The 18,602-nt window shown below is 47.3% G+C and overlaps 1 protein-coding gene across 4 annotated transcripts in view; it reads left to right on the top strand.

Annotated features, from left to right (window-relative positions):
- OTOF (otoferlin) overlaps positions 1 to 18,602 on the top strand; it is a 139,717-nt gene that overhangs the window by 120,395 nt on the left and 720 nt on the right. For 2 of the 4 annotated variants that reach the window (XM_066611993.1, XM_066611989.1), the window contains exons 34-46: positions 606 to 733; positions 1,508 to 1,642; positions 3,363 to 3,500; positions 4,822 to 4,949; positions 6,716 to 6,886; positions 7,786 to 7,946; positions 8,943 to 9,085; positions 9,725 to 9,813; positions 12,026 to 12,124; positions 14,508 to 14,749; positions 15,397 to 15,575; positions 17,613 to 17,713; positions 17,963 to 18,143. In XM_066611993.1, the coding sequence (XP_066468090.1) occupies positions 606 to 733; positions 1,508 to 1,642; positions 3,363 to 3,500; positions 4,822 to 4,949; positions 6,716 to 6,886; positions 7,786 to 7,946; positions 8,943 to 9,085; positions 9,725 to 9,813; positions 12,026 to 12,124; positions 14,508 to 14,749; positions 15,397 to 15,575; positions 17,613 to 17,713; positions 17,963 to 18,143 (1,895 nt within the window). Of the gene's footprint in view, positions 1 to 605; positions 734 to 1,507; positions 1,643 to 3,362; positions 3,501 to 4,821; positions 4,950 to 6,715; positions 6,887 to 7,785; positions 7,947 to 8,942; positions 9,086 to 9,724; positions 9,814 to 12,025; positions 12,125 to 14,507; positions 14,750 to 15,396; positions 15,576 to 17,612; positions 17,714 to 17,962; positions 18,144 to 18,602 lie in introns of those variants that run through there. The other 2 variants (XM_066611991.1, XM_066611992.1) reach the window with 1 other exon arrangement.

Below are 18,602 nucleotides of genomic sequence, written 5' to 3'. Positions count from 1 at the left end.
TAGAGAGCGTACTCTCTGACCCTAGAGAGTCTGAAAAAAGTACAGACTTTTGTCCACATTTACTTCAATATTAGGCAGGGAGCAGAGTGACCAGTTTCTTTTCCCCTCCCCATAGAAATGTCAACTTTTTCTGGGATGCTGTGTTTCCTATGGATCGCTCACAAAAGTCTCAGGACTACAGACCTGAGAATGGGTTGTGTGCCCGACTATTAAGGAGTAAGCAACAAGCAGGGACAGTCCTCCCAAGTTGAAACAAAAGTACCCCTCATTTGACTTAAATTGTAGCCCCAGCTTTCTTGCAACTTACACCTGTGCAAGCTCATTCATTGCAGTGCATTTCCTCTTAACCCATGGCAGCTCAGGTAAAAGTAATATCCATCCCATAGTAAGAAAGTTCAAGGCAACCAGAATGAGCTGTTAGTGTGACAGCCCTAGCACTGGCAGAGTTTAGTGGCTTCCTGTCAGCTTTCTTGCGTGTCATGGCTGCATGTCCTGTTTCTTGCTTCACACCTTCTCCTGCTCCCCACCATCATCCACCCTTCCCCTTCATCTACACCTCTTCCTTGGGGGTTCAGAAATCAGACTTGATGACTCTCCTATGAAAGGCTTGAAGGGCCAAGGGAAGACCAAGGAGAAGGTCAAAGTGCCCAAAGATGACAAGAAGAAAAAGCAGCAGCAGCAAGTGCCAGAAGCCCCTGAGAAGAAGAATAAGCAAAAGATTGATGAGCTGAAGGTGAGCTCTCAGCCCCCATAAAAGATATTTGTGTGCTCCTTGTTGGGCTCTGCACTCTGCCCCGGGAACATCTCCTGCCCAAGCCCTGTGGAAGTGAATGGGAACTGCACAATTCATCTGAATTTCTTCTAGCATTTTGGAGTTCTGAATTACCTGGTCTTGTTTCCCTACTGCAGTGTTTCTCAAATTGTGGGTGGGACCCAGTAGGTGGGTCATGAGCCAATTTCAGGTGGGTCCCCATTCATTTCAATATTTTATTTTTAATAGATTAGACTTGATGCTGCCATGGGATGTGGCTGCATTTGGGGAAATGTTACAGACCTGTACTTTTAACAGGCTACTCTATATATCCTTTTAACAATGACAGTAAATGGGACTCACTCCTGGGTAAGTGTGGGTAGGATTGCAGCCTAGGATTGTTGAAAATGTTCCTGCTTGATGTTGTCACTTCTGGTCATGATATCACTTTGGGTGGGTCCTGACAGATTCTCATTCTAAAAGTGGATCCCAGTGGCTCTCAAGTGAATCTCAAGTGGATCCCAGTGCTAAATGTGAGAATCACTGCCCTACTGGATCTGAAGAATTAGAAGTTCTCCACTGTACTGTGTTGCCCCAATTGTGGAAGGTACAGTTTTAGTTCCGTCAATTCAGTTGAGTCTCCCCCTGACACATACACATTAGCAAATGAGTGGAGTGGAAGGGATTACAGTGAACTGTTGGAATAAAAGACAACACCAGTTTCACTAAACCTGTGATTTTTTTTTGCCATCCCAGGTGTACCCTAAAGAGCTGGATTTGGATTTTGACAACTTTGAGGACTGGCTGCACACATTCAGCCTCTTTCGTGGGAAGATTGGTGATGATGATGACAATACAGCAGATGAGGACCGTATTGTGGGGAGGTTCAAGGTGAGTCTGAAGCTGGCGTAGCAAGCTGCCATGATTGGGTGCACACTCTTGGCAGTGAGGAGGAATGGCACAGACTTTGGTAGCCAAACTGAGCATCCGATGCCTATGCCACGCCAGCCTGTGCCACGTTCTTACAGATTTGCTATTGCCCATTCCCTTCTGTGAGACATTCAGTGATGGTTACTGTGGGGTCCTGGGTTGTGAGGGGCCCTCTTAGTTGTGAGAGGCAGTGGTGGGACACTAGAGGTTCTGTCTCCAGGAGCAACATTCCAGCCACCAGGACCTCAGCAAGGAGTGTGGGGGAATGGGTTGCGTCACCATGGCCCTTCCCCCCAGCTGCTGAGGCTTTTGGGGTCCCAGCGAGTCCTGGCTCATAGACAGACCAGGTTCTGCTCCCTTCGGCTGCCTAACCCAGACTGTCTTCATCCTTGGCCCAGTTGGGCTTTATGCTGGTGACCAGCCCCTCCAAATCCTGCCCCTTCCCCCGTGGGAGGGCTAAAAGACTGATTGGCCTCTCCAGGCCCTGCTCTTCCCTGCTTGGGATAGCTAAAAAGGCTGGGGCCTGGTGCTCCTCCCCCCTCTTGGCTCTCCTGGCCAGTACGCCTCCTGCAGCTGGCCTCAGGGCCTACCTCCTCCTTGCCTTGAGCCCACTTCTTGCCCTGCAAGCCTGTTCCCCCCAGGTTTCCCACAGGTAAGTCAGGGGGATCCTAACAGAAACAGTATACTGTGTGGGGCTCCACAGTGAGGGATCCTCTGAGATTGTAGGCTGAGCTGGGAGGAAGAGGAAAGGTAAAGGGGGACATGTTTGAAGGGAGGCTGCTAAACCAGTGGGTGAAGCCAGAAGGGCAAAGGAACTGTTAGGTCAGTGTTTCTCAAACTGTGGGTCAAGACCCACTAGGTTGGTCACAAGCCAATTTCAGGTAGGTCCCCATTCATTTCAATATTTTATTTTTAATAGATTAGACTTGCTGTTCTCACGATATGTGACTGCATTTGGGGAAATGTTACAGACCTGTACTTTTAATAGGCTACTCTGTATATGCTTTTAACAATGACAGTAAATGGAACTTACTCCTGGGTAAGTGTGCGTAGGATTGTAGCCTAGGATTGTTGAAAATGTTCCTGCTTGAGGACGACACTTCTGGTCATGACATCACTTTCGGTGGGTCCTGACAGATTCTCATTCTAAAAAGTGGATCCCAGTGCTAAATGTGTGATAATCGCTGGGTAAGTAGAAGGGCTAGGTTGGGCCAATTAGCTGACTTTGATAAGTGGTGGGTGCAAAGCAGGCCTAGTCCTTAGTTGTTGTTTTCAAATTGAAAAAGAGTCTTGTGTAAATTAATTGATTTTTTTAATTGTCCCACACTGAAGTTATGAAACAACAAATGACAGATGTTAATAGCAATAAGAGGTGGTGTTACAAAAGGTCCAGAGGAAACTACCCAGTAGGTCACTGTGTAACCTGTTTTGATTTGTACATCAGCATCTGCATTAATTGATATATGACATTAGCCTAATTAATTTGTGGATCAGATGGTTATAATATTATTTTGAAAGGTGCACTTTGTTCAGGATTCCAGATATCTTTTATTGTTAGATCTCTTAAAGTAAACATTGTAAAGATGCCTGAAAAGGAGGGCACGTAGCAGATGCTGCCTGTCTGCCTTGCCAAGTCCTCCATTCCATCTTAGTTGGGTCAACACATCTTCCCATCCTCCAGGGCTCCATTTGTGTCTACAAAGTGCCACTCCCTGATGACATCACCAAGGAGGCTGGATACGACCCAAATTTTGGCATGTTCCAGGGAATCCCGAGCAACGATCCCATCAATGTGCTGGTTCGGGTCTATGTTGTCAGGGTGAGTGCTTAAGAAGCCATCAAGGCAACTCACATTAGGTTTGAAACACAATTTCTTCCTCTGCTCTTCCTCCTCACCACATGGGCAGAAAGAGTTTTTACGAAAGAAGTGAAAGTGATCTGATGGGACATTGTTGTCCCTGGTGCCAAATGCTCATTTCTTTTTCTTTTGCCCCACTGTAGTTGCTAATCAAATAGAGCACCACAAAAACCTGCTCATGGTGGGTGCACAAACGACACATTCTTCTTTTCTGTGCATGTCGTTAACCCAATGGTCTTTATTTATTTGCATGAAAAGCTGAGTTGGACGGAGTGATTGGGGGTGCAAAGTGGGCACACAACCCATTTCCCAACACCAAACCCCCACAGCCTTTCCTCTCATGGCATTTCATGGTTTTATTGTTTTTAATGTCTTTTATATCTGTATATGTATAGTTTATGTTTTTAATATGTTTTTAATTGTGAGCCGCCTTGAGTGTCCTTCAGTGGATAGAAAGGCGGGATATAAATCTCTAAAATAAATAAATAAATAAAGGCAGACTCTGTTAGCCGTCATTGGCCTGGAGACAATAGGAGGATGTGTGTGCCCTCCAGGGGCAACACTGCTTTTATCTGCCCTGCTGTTCTCTAAAAAGACCTTTTCGCTGACTTTAGCCTTTGTTTATTACATGTAGTCTACTTATATTTATATCTTTCTGCTCAAAGAACTTAAAAGCAGAAAAAAAAATTTAATAATGAAAACAAGACAGTAACATGTCCAATGAAAGAAGCATTCACTGTACATGATAATAAATAAACAGAAACAAGCAAAAATGTGATCAGCAAAACCTTAAAATTTGCGGCAGCACAATATCAAAACAGTGATGAAAGGGGAAAACTCCTCTAGCCCAAAGGACTGAGGGAGCAAAAGGCTTTGCATAGAATATCCAGAGAAGACACCATGCCAGTGTCCTGGGAGATGTCGGTGCCAAAGGACACGTTGCTCTCCAGCAGCCATCCCTCCAGCAGTGGTGCGGCATAGAGTGGGCTTCTGTCCACAACTGGTGGGCAGGTCTGTGGCAAAAGGCAACCTGATGGCTGAAGACATTCCAACTGCCTTGATTATGGTGGAAAAAGTCTGACTGGCTGTCAAAGCTCCTTCTTAACAAATAGAGCAGGATCTCCATGGTGGTTGCCTTCTCCCACCCATCAATGGCAGCAAGATTTGCAGAGGCTTCCACATTGCCCTGGTTTTGGGGGGTGGTCAGCCTCTCTTTGTAACAGGGGATTTTAGGGCATGGTATGCATTGAACTTGAACTAATTGTGTGATTTTCCCTTCCAGGCCACTGATTTACATCCTGCTGACATCAATGGCAAAGCTGACCCTTATGTGGCCATTAAGCTGGGGAAGACGGATATCAAGGACAAGGAGAACTATATCTCAAAGCAGCTAAACCCAATCTTTGGAAAGTAAGGGAGTACTGTGGCCTTGTTGGTGTTTGCATTCTGCGGCATTGAGTGGAAGCCCCAACCATGCCCAGGAGGCAGCAAAGCTTTGGTTGTGATTAAAAGGCAGCAGATGAGGGAGTTTCCTAGGGGCAATTTAGTGATGGCCAATGAATTTTGAAGTTGGTGGGTTTGCAGTAAAGGACAGAGCAAGGAGAAGACGTGCTTTCTATGGCTCCTGATGGCAGAACTAGAACCAGTGAGTTGAAACTACAAGGAAGTAGATTAGGCTAGACATGCAGAAGAATGTAAGCATTGTCTGGCACTGGAACAGCCTGCCTCATACAGTAGTGGGCTCTCCCTCATTGGAGGTTTTCAAACAGAGGCTGGACAACCACCTGTCAGGAATGCTTTACTGAGCAGGAAGCTGGACTACATGACCTCCAAGATACTTTCCAACATTCTATGATTCTGCAATAGCCTTGTTCTTGATTGTACCAAGGTGGATGTCCAGAAGAGCACGCACACATGTGAACTTGTAGCAATGTATGCTGTGTGTCCAACGAGAACCACCTGCTCAACGCACATATAACTCTACTGCCTGGTTGCCCATGCATCTCCTTGGACTTACACCAGCCATTTTTCTGGTGTAGCTCCAAGAAGGGAAAAGGGGCAGGACAGCTTGAGAAAGAGGGGATAAGATCTGGCACACACAGTTTCCACCAAGATCCGCCCCCTGCCCTCCTCTGATCCTTCCCAAAACTCTCCCTGCTCTCTCCCTCCCCACTCACAACAATCCTCCACAGCCAATGTACTGGCACTAACGGAGGCTTTTGAAGCTGCTGCTACATGTGCCGTGTTGCTGCTCATTTGTAGCTGCAGCCCAGCTTTCTCTCCACTGTAAAGCACTTTGCACTGCCAGAGTGCCGCACAAGGCCTTGGTAGGATTGGAAGCCAGAAAAGCAGGAAAATATTGGAAAGTGGTCATTAATTACTGTCAAGTTAGAGATGGACACAAGCACGCTTATCAAGGTCTTCTAATTGTTGTCCATTAAACTTTATTCTGCTTATTCTGTAGAAAAGTTTATTTGGAAACGTTCAAAACTCCCATTTATACTGGTTAGCTGCAGCTGCAGTAGTTTATACCAAGCATTGGCAGGCAATATATTCAGTCCAGCAAACTGAATAGCTAAATAAAATATGGGATTGATTTATATTGATGTCCTGGACTCACAGAATGTGTTCGGTGCAAAGACCACTCATTTCTTGTACGACACATTCTCTCTTTGGCATGGAAAACAAAGCTTTCAGTTGTTCGTGAACACAGGGATTGGACGTGCTAAGATAGGATGCCTCAACAAAAGTATGGTCTCTACAGTGCTTTCTGCCCTTCTGTGCATAGTTTTTATTTTATGTGCTGATAAGCCTATCTTTGTATTTTTGTGATTATTCTTTTTTAAAATACGAGAATATTAGGAAATCACCTGCAGCCAACTGCTAGTTATAGAACTAGGTTATTTTTTCTGTGTTGGACTGCTGAGTGTGTGGATGTGTGTATACCAACCAATTGGATTCTCCATCTTGGGTGTCAGCATCCTGGATCAGCCCAGGACTCCAGGAAGATAGGTCCATTTTAGCACCCCATCTTTTCCTTTGTGGAAGACATGCCATTTCTAAAACTTTTAACGTTCAGCAAGCTCTGACTCCCCTCTTTCACCACATGGGAGAATCCATTTCAGTTGCTGTTTTGGATCCTACACAGCCCCAAACTTCTGTCTCCTCTCAATCAGGTCTTTCGACATTGAAGCCACATTCCCCATGGAATCCATGCTAACAGTAGCTGTCTACGACTGGGACTTGGTGGGCTCTGATGATTTGATTGGCGAGACAAAGATAGATCTGGAGAACCGATATTACAGCAAGCACAGGGCAACCTGTGGCATCACAAAGACCTACTCAATGTAAGAACTCCTGACTGGCCCTGACTCTCAGGACAGAGTGTGGTTGCTATTGAGGCCTGGAGATGTTTGCTATCAACCTGCTGCAGCAGGTCTCTATGCTCAAGTATCTGCTTTGCATGCAAAAAAATCCCAGGTTTAGCCTAACCAGGTCTACTCAGAAGTCAGTCCTATTTTATTCAATGGGGCTTACTCTCAGGAAAGTGTGGTTAGGATTGCAACCTTAATCCCTGGCTCCTGCAAGTTGGGCTGTGAAAGATCCTTCTCTGCCTGAAGCTTTGAACAACCCCTACCTGTCAGTGAAGGCTATGCTGAACTAGATGAGCTGATGCTGTGAGTCAGTATGAGGCAGCATGATATGATCATACAGACAGCACAGTTATTCCCCATATGTATTCTGAAGGCATAGAGAGAAAACAGATTATACCTGCTGCTGGTACGCTCTCTCTCTCTTTCTCTCTCAGAGACCCCTGAACACACACCCCTACATATCAGATGCTGATACACCCACTGGCTATTCTCTGACATCTGTACATTCAACACCTGTATATGGGACTTTGTGTGTGTTTTGCTCCTGTTCACATGTAAAGTCCCTTATGTATAAGCACAAGGGTTGATACCAAGGGAGGAAGGAACCAGTGAATGATTCTAGAATCAGAGGGTGGGGGCAAGTTGACTGAAGGCCTCTACTGGGTGCAAGACCATCTCTCCATGGGATGTGATGTGGTGCAGTGGATCCACAGCCATAGATGAGTTCCTGCTCTCTGCCCTCAGAGTTGCTCTGCTTATATCTTTGCAAATGGAGCAAAGACTGAAGGAACTCACAAGTCTCCCAAGAGGCCAAGCAAAAATTGGAGTGCCCGACAGATCACCATCCTTTGTCTTTCAATTTCTCTCCACAGCCATGGTTATAATATATGGCGAGACCCCCAAAAGCCAACCCAGATCCTGTCTAGGCTTTGTAAAGAAGGCAAACTGGATGGGCCCCACTACGGTCCTGGCGGCAGGGTGAAGGTGACCAATCGAGTGTTCACTGGCCCCACTGAAGTGGAGGATGAGAATGGTAAATAGAGGTTTGAAGCTGGAGGGTCAGTATGTTCAGGGGAAGGACTGTCTGAACCTTGTAAGCATCGTGCAATGTTCTGTGATCTTACTGCGAAAGTACAGGATTCTGGTACAGAATTCAGTGTGCTGTCAATCCAAGCTTGATTTATCCTTTTGTTTAAAGAACAAAGCAACTCCATGTTTCAAGCCATGAATGCTGTGAAGATGGGGTTTGAAGCTCGGTCTGCAATTATGGGAGAAATCTTGGCAGGCCTTAACAGCATCTCCAACAGGGCTAGGATGGTGGTGGGGGTGGGCATAAGCTGCCGAGCTTAATGTCCTGCTCTAGCACAAGCAAAACATATTTTTTTCCAGAAAAGGCACAACTGGGCCCTTCATTTGCCCAACTTAGGGTGCAATCCTAACCCCTTATGTCAGTGCTTTCCAGCTCAGAGGTAAGGGAACAAACATTTCCTTACTTTGAGGAGGCCTCTGTGAGTGCCACCCAACTACAGGATGCAGCACACGTCCCATTGGCACTGCTATGCCAGTGCTGGAAAGCACTGACATAAGGGGTTAGGATTGCGCCCTTATACAGGTTGCAGAATTCTGCTGATCTTAACACAGACTTTAGCTTCTCCTAGTTTTCTTTGTTGCTGTCTAGTTCACCCCAGCTCTGTCTTAGCAGGCCATGTTTTTGAAAAGTTGTGCATGTGAACAGGACTTCTTGCTGGTGAAGGGAAGGATGGACAGCCCCAGTGCAACCGGCGAAGAAAAACCCCAACAGTGTTTTTGTTCATTTTTAGTCCCAACACATTTTTCCTCTTCAAGGGCATGATAAAACAAGGCATTCCTCTGTATGATCTCAGAGTCCTTCCCAGTATGAACCCTTCTGGGCTCAAGTAAGAAATGCAAGTTATGTTGACTTTTTTGTGCTGTGGTCTTGGCCTGGTAGGCATTGGGTGCTCAGTCTCTCTGTGCCTTGTTGTCTCTGCCACACTTTCTGTGTCTTCAGGTCAGAAGAAGCAGACGGACGAGCACCTGGCGCTGACAGTGCTACATCACTGGGAAGACATCCCCCGTGTGGGCTGCAAGCTCGTCCCTGAGCACGTGGAAACAAGGCCCCTGCTCAACCCTGACAAACCAGGCATCGAACAGGTATCTGGCACACTGGAGCAGACTGGTGTGGAGGTGTGGAGGACTCACCTTGCAACCAGGGCTTTGCACATCTCTGGGTCCTCTGTCTGCCCGAGTGCCCCTTCCTTTGCTCCCCATACCCCCACCCCAGGTCAGAAATCCTGCTATGGCATTACTGTCCAGCTAGTACTGATGTCTTCCAGGCCATCCCATCTCATCCTTCTTCACACCAGTCTCCTGACACTGCTTGACTTGGATGGTTCCAGATACGATGATAGCTTCTGCTTAGATCATTCCTTTAGAGAAAGGAATGTCATTCAGTTGCTATTAGCCATGTTAGCTAGTATGTTTGAGGGCATGCATCAGGGGAAGCAGACGACTGAACACTTGATGCTCTGCTTTGTGGCCTTCCTGGAAGCATCTGGTTGGTCACTGTTGGGAACAGGATGCTGAACGAAAGAGACTAGTGGAGGTCTTTTCATGTTCTTATGAGTCAGCAGCACTCTTGTCATTGAGATGGGAGGAAGCTATTGTAGCAGAAGGGGTTGGGGATACACTGGGGACCCAAAATGAAGTGAGTGGCAAGAAGCTGGATTGGGGAAAGCCAACATAGGGCACCTCAGGAAATTCTGGAGCCTCTAACTGGGTCTTTCATTGCAGGGACGGCTAGAGATGTGGGTGGACATGTTCCCCATGGACATGCCGGCACCAGGCCCCGCCATTGACATTTCGCCAAGGAAGCCAAAGAAGTAATGCCTTGTCCTGGGCTTGAGGGGGATTGGGAATGAGGGGCCCACCTGGGGCAGGTCCTTAAGGCCTGGAACCCTGTATACTGGAATCTTTGAAAACCTTCCAGGAGCAGAAGGGAGGGAGAATAAATTGGATGGTGTATAGTTGACGGGTAGAGATGGATTGCTAGCGAGTAAGGATACATGCAGGTGAAGAAGCAAGGGCTAGAACAGGAAGTGTGCTGGTCTTGTATGGAACAGGATGGACAGATAAAAGCAGCATACAAGATATATGAGACTTAAATATTGGACTGCTTTGCTTACAAAGAAAGGTTAAAGTGTTTGGGCTTTTAATTTTAGAACATAACTAAGGCAATCCTATGCATATTTTCCTAGGAGTAAGCCCCAATGAACACGCTTAGACTTACTTATAAGTAAAGATATACAGGATTGTGCTGTTAGTGTGGACATGATAGTTCTAGCTCATGCTGAGTGTGATAGAAGTATATAGGGTTGGAGAAAACAGATAGATAGAACTTTTTCTCTCCTAATACTCCTAATACTAGAACTAAGGGTCACTCCAGGAAATTGGTGGTCAGTAGATACAGGGCAGACAGATCAGAGGAGTTCTTAATAAAACAGAGAATTAATCTGTGGAACTCACTCCTGCAAGATGTGGTGATGGTCACTTGCTTAGATGGCTTCAGCAGGAGAAGGTTGCTGCTCCATGTGAACTTCCCAGGAACCTCGGTTTGGCTACTGTGAGAAGCAGGATGCTGGACTTGCTGGAACCATCTGGGCTCTCTGGATATAAAGCCTTATAGGCATGAGACCATGAACATAGGAGCGAGGGCTATATAGATCTGTTGAGATCATCATCCTAGGGCTATATGGCACCTTACCACATTTCTACATGAAAATTGCTTCTGAGTGGAATTTGGTAACAGGTGAAGCAATGCAGAGTCAGGGATGCTTCTCGTTGGCCTTTTTGGTTTAATGAAGTTGGCAACCAGCATGGTGGGGCATTGGGGTCCTGCAAATATTCCAGTGAATTTGGAGACAGCTGCTCCTTATGTCCTGGAATGACCCCGTTTTCAAGTAACTGTGAAGACCCATTTGCTGGCAGTTCAGTCATGAATTGGAATGTAGGGAAACTGGGATAGGAACCCATTCAGTTGGGACTCTGCCCTCTCAAAAATGGCAATGAGAATTACCTCTCAGTGAGTATGTGTGTTGCTAGTGGTGGTGGGTCTCTCTCTCTCTCTGTTTATTATCCATATATTCAGCATTTGTGAACTACAGTGTAGAGTAGCTGCTGGGGATGATACTTATATGTAATGAAACATATTGAAATATAATGAAACAATTTTAGGTAGTAAATTGACCTGAGCTTAAAAACAACTCAAGAGAAACTGGGTCACACACCTGGAACTTGGAAGCATGGGCACCCCCCCCCCCCCAGCCAGGATTCAGAGAGGCTGCTCCCCTCCCACTGCTCTGTTTGGAAGTTAATCCCACTTTCCAAGCAGCCTTGATTCTGGGGATTGATTTATCATGTATTTAAACATCTGGTTATGGAATAGAGGTCTGGCGGATCAGCTCTATAATGTGTCCCTTTAAAATATGGTGTCTGAAGATCCTCACAGTAACTTCTATACATCCGACTAGATGCATTTAACTAGGAGAAGCCCTTTCTTCCTGTTGCTGTGGGAAGCAGCAGTGGCTGCTGGAGCAGTGGCTCAGTGACACAGCCCCTGGATTGCATGCAGAAGGTTCTGCTTCATCCTTGGAGGGAGGACTGGCAAAGACCCCTGCCTGAAATCCTGGAGAGTTGCTGCCAGGTTTTGTGCAGACAGTGCTAAGCTGGGTGGAGCAAGGGGCCACCTTCCAGACAGCTTCATCCATTCAGTGGCAATTTGCCACCGAATGCTAGCCAGCTCCAAGAGCTCCAGTGGGCATCACTGTTATTTTGCCACAAAATCTCAGTTGAATGGATTAAACTCCATCCTAAGAAGGCTTCTGCTGCTTCTACAGCCATACATGGAAGCAATAGCCACAGAGGAGGTTATGTATGCTCGGGGCAGGAAAGCTGTCTTCCCAAAGCTCAAGATCTTCCCTAAAAGTCCTAAAAGAAAGGACGCTACTTTTGTGGGGAGGCTGTACCTACATGACCATCCCTTTTCCTCTCCCCCCACCCCCCCGCTCACCCCTTGTCTCCCTTCCTCCTTGCCAGATACGAGCTTAGAGTGATAGTGTGGAACACTGATGAGGTAGTCCTGGAGGACGATGATTACTTCACTGGCGAGAAATCCAGTGACATATTTGTCCGGGGGTATGTACGGCCCCACGGCCTGCCAGCTTCTCTGTGTGTGAGCTTCTTGTGGTTTGGTGCCGCCTGGCTCCGTGCTCCCTGCAGAGGATGGGTGATTGTTTCATGGGTGGGGTGTCTCCTCCTTGTGGGCACCAGTAATGGACACTTTGCTTTTCTGTTCTACCCCCTTCTTTTGTTCTCTGTGTTGTTGTTGTTATTGTTGTGTGCCTCTGTCCACTCTGTGGGGTGGCCAGGTATGAGCTGCGGGTAATTATTTGGAACACCGATGAGGTGGTCCTGGAAGACGATGCTTTCCTGATGGGAGAGAAGATGTCAGACATCTATGTCCGGGGGTAATTGACTGGGGCTCACTGCACAGCCCCTCCCTGGGGCAGGTGTGGCAGGGGAGGAGGATGCACGGGGCAGTTCCCCTCGGATCCCTTGCTTGTCTCTCACTGGAGGCACCGTCCCTTAGGTGCAAAACCATAGCTTACGGCAATTCACAGGCAGAGCTAATAAGAGCTGATTTCAGTGGCTGCTGCTATGCACTCTGTTCAAACAGGAGGTCCATTGTAGCATTGCGGCACCTGGTCCATCTGTAGGAATGCCAACATTGGTGGGTTCATTTGAGACTTTTTTCCAAAAGCTCAAGCAAAAATAGTTGTTTTGAGGAAGTGGGGAGGGGGAATCCTCACAAAGCACAGGTGCAGGTCAATTGATGTTCCCTCTGTTGCGCACTCACATGCAGCCCCAGGTGGGGTGGCACCATGTTAAGGCCTAGTGGTGAGAGTGTTCTCTTCATCTTCTGCTCTGCAGCCTTGAACATCTCACCAAAAGGGGCATTAGCAGACAGACCCTTGGCTCAGGTTCTGGGCAGCCCTAACATGGACAGTGCTCAAAAGAATGTTTAGGGGGACCTGCTCAATTCTGCACAGATTTCCCATGTAGGAAGAGCAGCTCTGTCTGACTTGAGATTTCTCTTCCAATACTACACCTCCCAACAGTGTGGAGTTTCCCAGACATGAGTGGGGACTAGATATGCGCCAAGGACAGATCCAGTCTGTTGCCCAGGAGGCACATTTGGGCCTTCTGTTATTTCATGAGGCTGAAAAGAGGCTTGTTCTATGGAGACGTGACTGTGAATGTTTGGACATCCACATAGCTTCTGCTCAAGCTCTGCCCTGAGACAGAGAGTGTCTGGAGGGAAGGGCTAGCTTCATGCTGCCCCACATTAAGTGTGGCCCTGCAATCCATCCAGCCTGAGCTATGTGTTTGCCTGGGAGAGGGTTGGATAGTCACTTGCAGTGGGCCCAAAGGAGCATGGATATCTGACTGGGTGAGTGACCTGAGGTGATCTTCTTCTCCCTCCTGCAAAAAGAATGCTGCTCTTTGCTGTCCCACTGCATTTTCCTGGGGGTGGTGCCTCCTTTGTGTAAGCCCCACTTCTCCTCCCCTGAAGTGCAGGGGCATGGCTGGAGAAGGGTAGTTGTGTGTGTCTGTGTGTTTAGTTGAAGTCAGCTTGCTTTTCTGCTGCATGTTCTGGAGAGGGGGGAACTAGTAGAGACACCACTTTTCGACCAAAGATCTCATTAAGACAATCTCTTGCTGGCCTCAAGATGAAGGTCCATTTTCAGAGATACAACCCAAAGTCACGAAGAACATTCCTAGGTGGAATTCCTAGAGGAGTTGAGATACATGCACATTTACAAACCATCTTTGGGTTCTGACAGGACAATTTCTCAATATTCATAGATCTAACATTTGTACTACTCCCAACTTATGGGCCCAAAACCTGAGAATGGCCAGGTTCTAAACATGACTTTATGTTGAGATCTGACCTTTGTTTTAATAGCAGAAGGGTTAAGGATACCTCAGAACCACACATGTCTGAGGATAGAGATCAACAATGAAATTTGCTCCTTAAATCCTACTGAGCCGATTCCAATTTCTGTGTGCCTTTAAACAAAGAGAAACTACAGGTTCCAAAACATTATTTTCAAGCATTCCATTGTTGTCTCTTTTTTGGCAAAAGGATACTCTTAGTTTCTTTGGTCTGAGCCCTACAAAGGGCATGGCCAGCCAGTCCCTTGAGAGCTGCCCCTATTCTTTGGAACAACCAAATGCAACCCAAGCTGGCATTTCCTCACTCTCACATTAGCTTCTGCACGTACCTCCCATCCCTTTTGGGACTTCCTCCACCTCCTGTCTGTGGCATGTGGAAGGGACTTCATAGCCTTTGGTGAAAGGTACCTCGCCCTCTCCCATTATGCATCTCCCTGCCAGTGAGTCTTCCCAGCAAATGGAGCTCCCCCCTCCAGCAACGAAGTAGCTCATACCGCATGAGTCTTTCCACCCTCAGAAACGCCTTCTTTTGTGACCGCCATCCAATGATTTCCCCACACAGGTGGCTGAAGGGGCAGCAAGAGGACAAGCAGGACACGGATGTCCACTACCACTCGCTGACTGGCGAGGGCAACTTCAACTGGCGCTTTATTTTTCCTTTTGACTACCTGGCAGCGGAGGAGAAGATTGTGATCTCTAAGAAAGAGTCTATGTTCTCCTGGGACGAGACCGAGTACAAGATTCCGGCCCGACTCACACTACAGGTGTGGGATGCCGACCACTTTTCTGCTGATGACTTCCTTGGTGCGTAATGAAGCTTTGGCCACTCATCACTGGTACCATAGAGGGGGGGGATGTAGAGAGAGAGAGCCCAGAAATGTAGTTTGGGGGGCCCAGGGATGAGTGGCAGGATTTAGGAGACTCACATGGGAGATTATCTGTCGTTTGTATTACCGTATTGCATGGGTTAGGAATTGTGATGTCGTTCAAATTCAGATTTTTTGGCTTGGAAATTAGGGGGATCATAACACTGACCCCAAATAAGAAGTAAACATTACAGCTCAGTAAATTCTTCTTTGAATCTGATTTTAATTTGGGCCAAAGCCCTCCCACTCACTAAGTACCTGGACAGGAGGAGACTCTCAAGGGATGGCTGCCTGTGGTAGCTTTGGGGACAGGGAACCACTACAACCACTGAGAGGCTTCTTTCCTTAGGATTACTCCTTAAGAGCTAATGTATATACACAGAACAGATCTGGAGTGGGACAGGATTCTTTTCATTGATTTTTGGGAAGGGGTGACAGGGTCAAATGGGGGGAGGTAAAGAGGACTGGGTAACGAGTGTGTGAGAAAGATTAAGCAGTAATTGTCACTGTCCAGCCTCCCCCCCCCCCCACACCCAACTTGCAACTGAAAGAATCAGCAGAATTGCTTCCTTTTTCCTCCCACAGGAGGTATTGAGCTTGACCTGAACCGCTTCCCGCGTGGTGCTAAGACAGCCAAGCAGTGCAGCATGGAGCTGGGTACTGGCGAGATAGAGGTGCCCATGGTCTCTATCTTCAAGCAGAAGAGGGTGAAGGGCTGGTGGCCCTTCTTGGCACGAGATGAGAATGATGAAATGGAAATGACGGTAATGGGGCTGTGGGAAAGGGTTGCCCTCATTGTTTAGGGAAGAGCAAGGTTAGGGAAAACCCATAACCAGGTCTGGAATGGAAAGAATCAACAGAACTGGGAGAAGGCAGGCAAAATGGTAGCAGAGGAAGTGGGATGGAACAGCAGGTCAGGAGTGAAGCACATGTGGTATGCAGAGGAGTGGGGTTGAAGGACAGCCTCGACAAACATCTTACATAGGTTGGAATGTGCAGCTTCATGGCAGAGGGGAATGGGAGACACATCAGCCTGGCTTTGTATTCCATGATTGTGGCTGCTTCTAACTCTTAGAACCAAGGTGCCAAAGGCGGGGTAGGAGCAAAGGTTTTCAAAACAACTTTGTACCATACATGACTTTGATAGTGGCTGTGAGATCTGTGATCTCTTTGTCAATCTTTTCTGATGCCTTTTGAAGGCACAGCCTTGAATGCCTCTGTCAGGGAAGGGAACTCCCAAGAAAAGGCAAGCTGACCCATGGGAGGATTTCCTAGTGGTTAGCATGTGCACCTCCCCTTCTTGCTTCCACTTTCTCTTTACTGCACAAGCAGCTGAATGGATAAAACCCTTGGTAGATTGTCTTCACTGCCAGTACTCCAGGCTATAGAGACCAGGCAGAGGAGGCCACCTGGAAAACCTCCCTCCTGAGAGAACACTAAACCCCAGGTGTTTCTATTAAAAATCAATCCCACAGTGGCATCTACAGTGTGAAGAGCCGTAAAAATCAATTGAGTTAACCATGAACATGAACCAGACAGATCAAGTGTCAAAATGAAACTAGATTTTTAAACATCTAAACAAAAGAAGATTAAACAAAATGGAAAAAGAAAAGGGGGTAGTAATAGTACAGCAGGATGATGAAAAACGCTTGGCAAGAAAGCATAAGTGCAGTCGGCCCTCCTTAACCTTGGGCTCGGCATCTGCTGATTTGAATATACATGGGTGCCGACTCCGCAGCTGGAGGGCCTCAGGGACACTTCTGGTTTTTCTGGTGTGCCCCCCATTATCTGCAGAATTCATTATCCATGGGGGTCATGGAACAGATCCCCTGTGGATACTGAGGGGCCCCCATGAAAGGTTTTTGCCAAAAGGGTTTTTGCCAAAATGATACAATAATCATTAATGCCCAGCAGATGGAGCTGTGATTGTACTCCATCACATGTGTTGAACAGCAGGAATGTGTAAGCGTACCAGAAAGATGGCAGACATGCAAAATAGCATAAGCTTTTTATCCATTCCTTAGACCAGGGGTGCCCAAACCCTGGCCCTGGGGCCACTTGCAGCCCTCAAGGACTCCCAGTCTGGCCTGTGGGGAGCCCCTGGTCTTCAATGAGCCTCTGGCCCTCCTGAGGCTTGCTGGAGCCTGTGCTGGCCCAATGCAACTGCTCTCAGTGTGAGTGCCAACTTTTCGGCCATTTGCATGAGCTGTGAGATGAAGGCTGCCTCCACTGCTTGCTGTTTCATGTACGTGATGCAGCAGTGGCAGCAAAGGAAAGGCTAGCCTTGCTTTGTGCAATGCCTTGAGCTACTGCAAGACCTTCATTCATTCATATAAGTTCCATCTGTAATATATTCATTTATGTAAATTTATTCAAATTTGAAATGTAAATTAATTCATTTTTCCCCGGCCCTGGACACTGTCAGAGAGATGATGTGGCCCTCCTGCCAAAAAGTTTGGACACCCCTGCCCTTGACTAAACAAGGAATCCCCAGTCCTTTTCACTTGGTGGTTCGGCACATGGGTGCTCCTCTTGGAGCTTCCAACAAATGGGTTGCTCAGGCAACTGGTAGAGAACAGCCTGCCCCCCATGAACTTGGAAATTTATAATTTGGCTTTAAAGGTGTCAACAGGCTACCTGATTGAACAAAGGCTGCCTGTAAAGCCTATCACAGTATCTGAATGACATAGAAGAGTTAAAAACTTCACAAAATGACAAAAATAGGGGGAAATGCAGGGGATTAATCACAGGCTCCTTCTGCCTCTTTGGTAAGCAACAGGGTGATTTTCTTATTCCCACAGGGTAAAGTGGAGGCTGAGCTTCACTTACTGACAGCCGAGGAAGCCGAGAAAAGTCCGGCCGGGCTGGCTCGTAACGAGCCCGACCCATTGGAGAAACCCAAGTGAGTAGCAGGAAAACAAAGGGAAGGGTGCTGAAGATGTCCAAGCAGAAACCCACTCAGATAGGGGCACATGTGTCACAGCCCAGAGGGCAGTAACAGCAGCATGATGTCTTGGGTGGGACAGGAATTGGGAATTGCCTCTGTTGTTACTCCACCTCCATTGACTCCACTCATTTTTCCTGTCTCTCTCTTCCCTGCATCCTCACTCTCTCCCTCTCCTCCTGGTACTGCCCTGCCCTCCTGCCCCAGCCGCCCAGATACCAGCTTCATCTGGTTCCTGAACCCTCTCAAGTCCATCCGTTACTTTATCTGGCACACGTATCGTTGGCTCCTGCTGAAAGTCCTTCTCCTTGTTCTCTTGCTCCTTATGGTTGGCCTCTTCTTTTACTCCATGCCTGGCTACCTGGTCAAGAAGCTTCTCGGGGCCTGAGTGGGCCTGGCTCTGTGCCTAGGGTACTTCCTTTTTCCGCCTACTCCTGTCTATGGTGTCACAATAGCAGCCCACGTTGGGATGGGAGAAGAGTAATAATGGGGGTGGGGGGTAGGAAACAAGCGAAGTAATTTTCCAGGCAGAGACTTTCTGCCAACTTTTCAGGGTCACAGTGCAGAATAGGAGAATGAGTATCACTGCTTTAAGTTTTTAGAAAAGCAGTATAGAAATCCTTTAAATAAATAAATAAATTTAAATAAATAAAATACCACTCCGCCTCATTGGAATGCCTTCCCTATAATTCATGAGGGTGGGCTCTGGTTTGCTTGGTTAGAAAGGCCAGGGGCCTTCATCTTCTTTATGACAGTTCCAAAATGGAACATTGGGTTGCCAGGATCCCAGACTCGAGGCTTGTCTGCAATTAGATATCCTAGCAAGATGCAGGGGTGGGGGGAGGGC

This window comes from Tiliqua scincoides, chromosome 1, assembly GCF_035046505.1.
Source record: "Tiliqua scincoides isolate rTilSci1 chromosome 1, rTilSci1.hap2, whole genome shotgun sequence".
In the NCBI taxonomy this organism is placed as follows: Eukaryota; Metazoa; Chordata; class Lepidosauria; order Squamata; family Scincidae; genus Tiliqua; species Tiliqua scincoides.
Note: the sequence above shows the minus strand (reverse complement) of the source record. Positions and strands in the feature narration are given on the sequence as shown.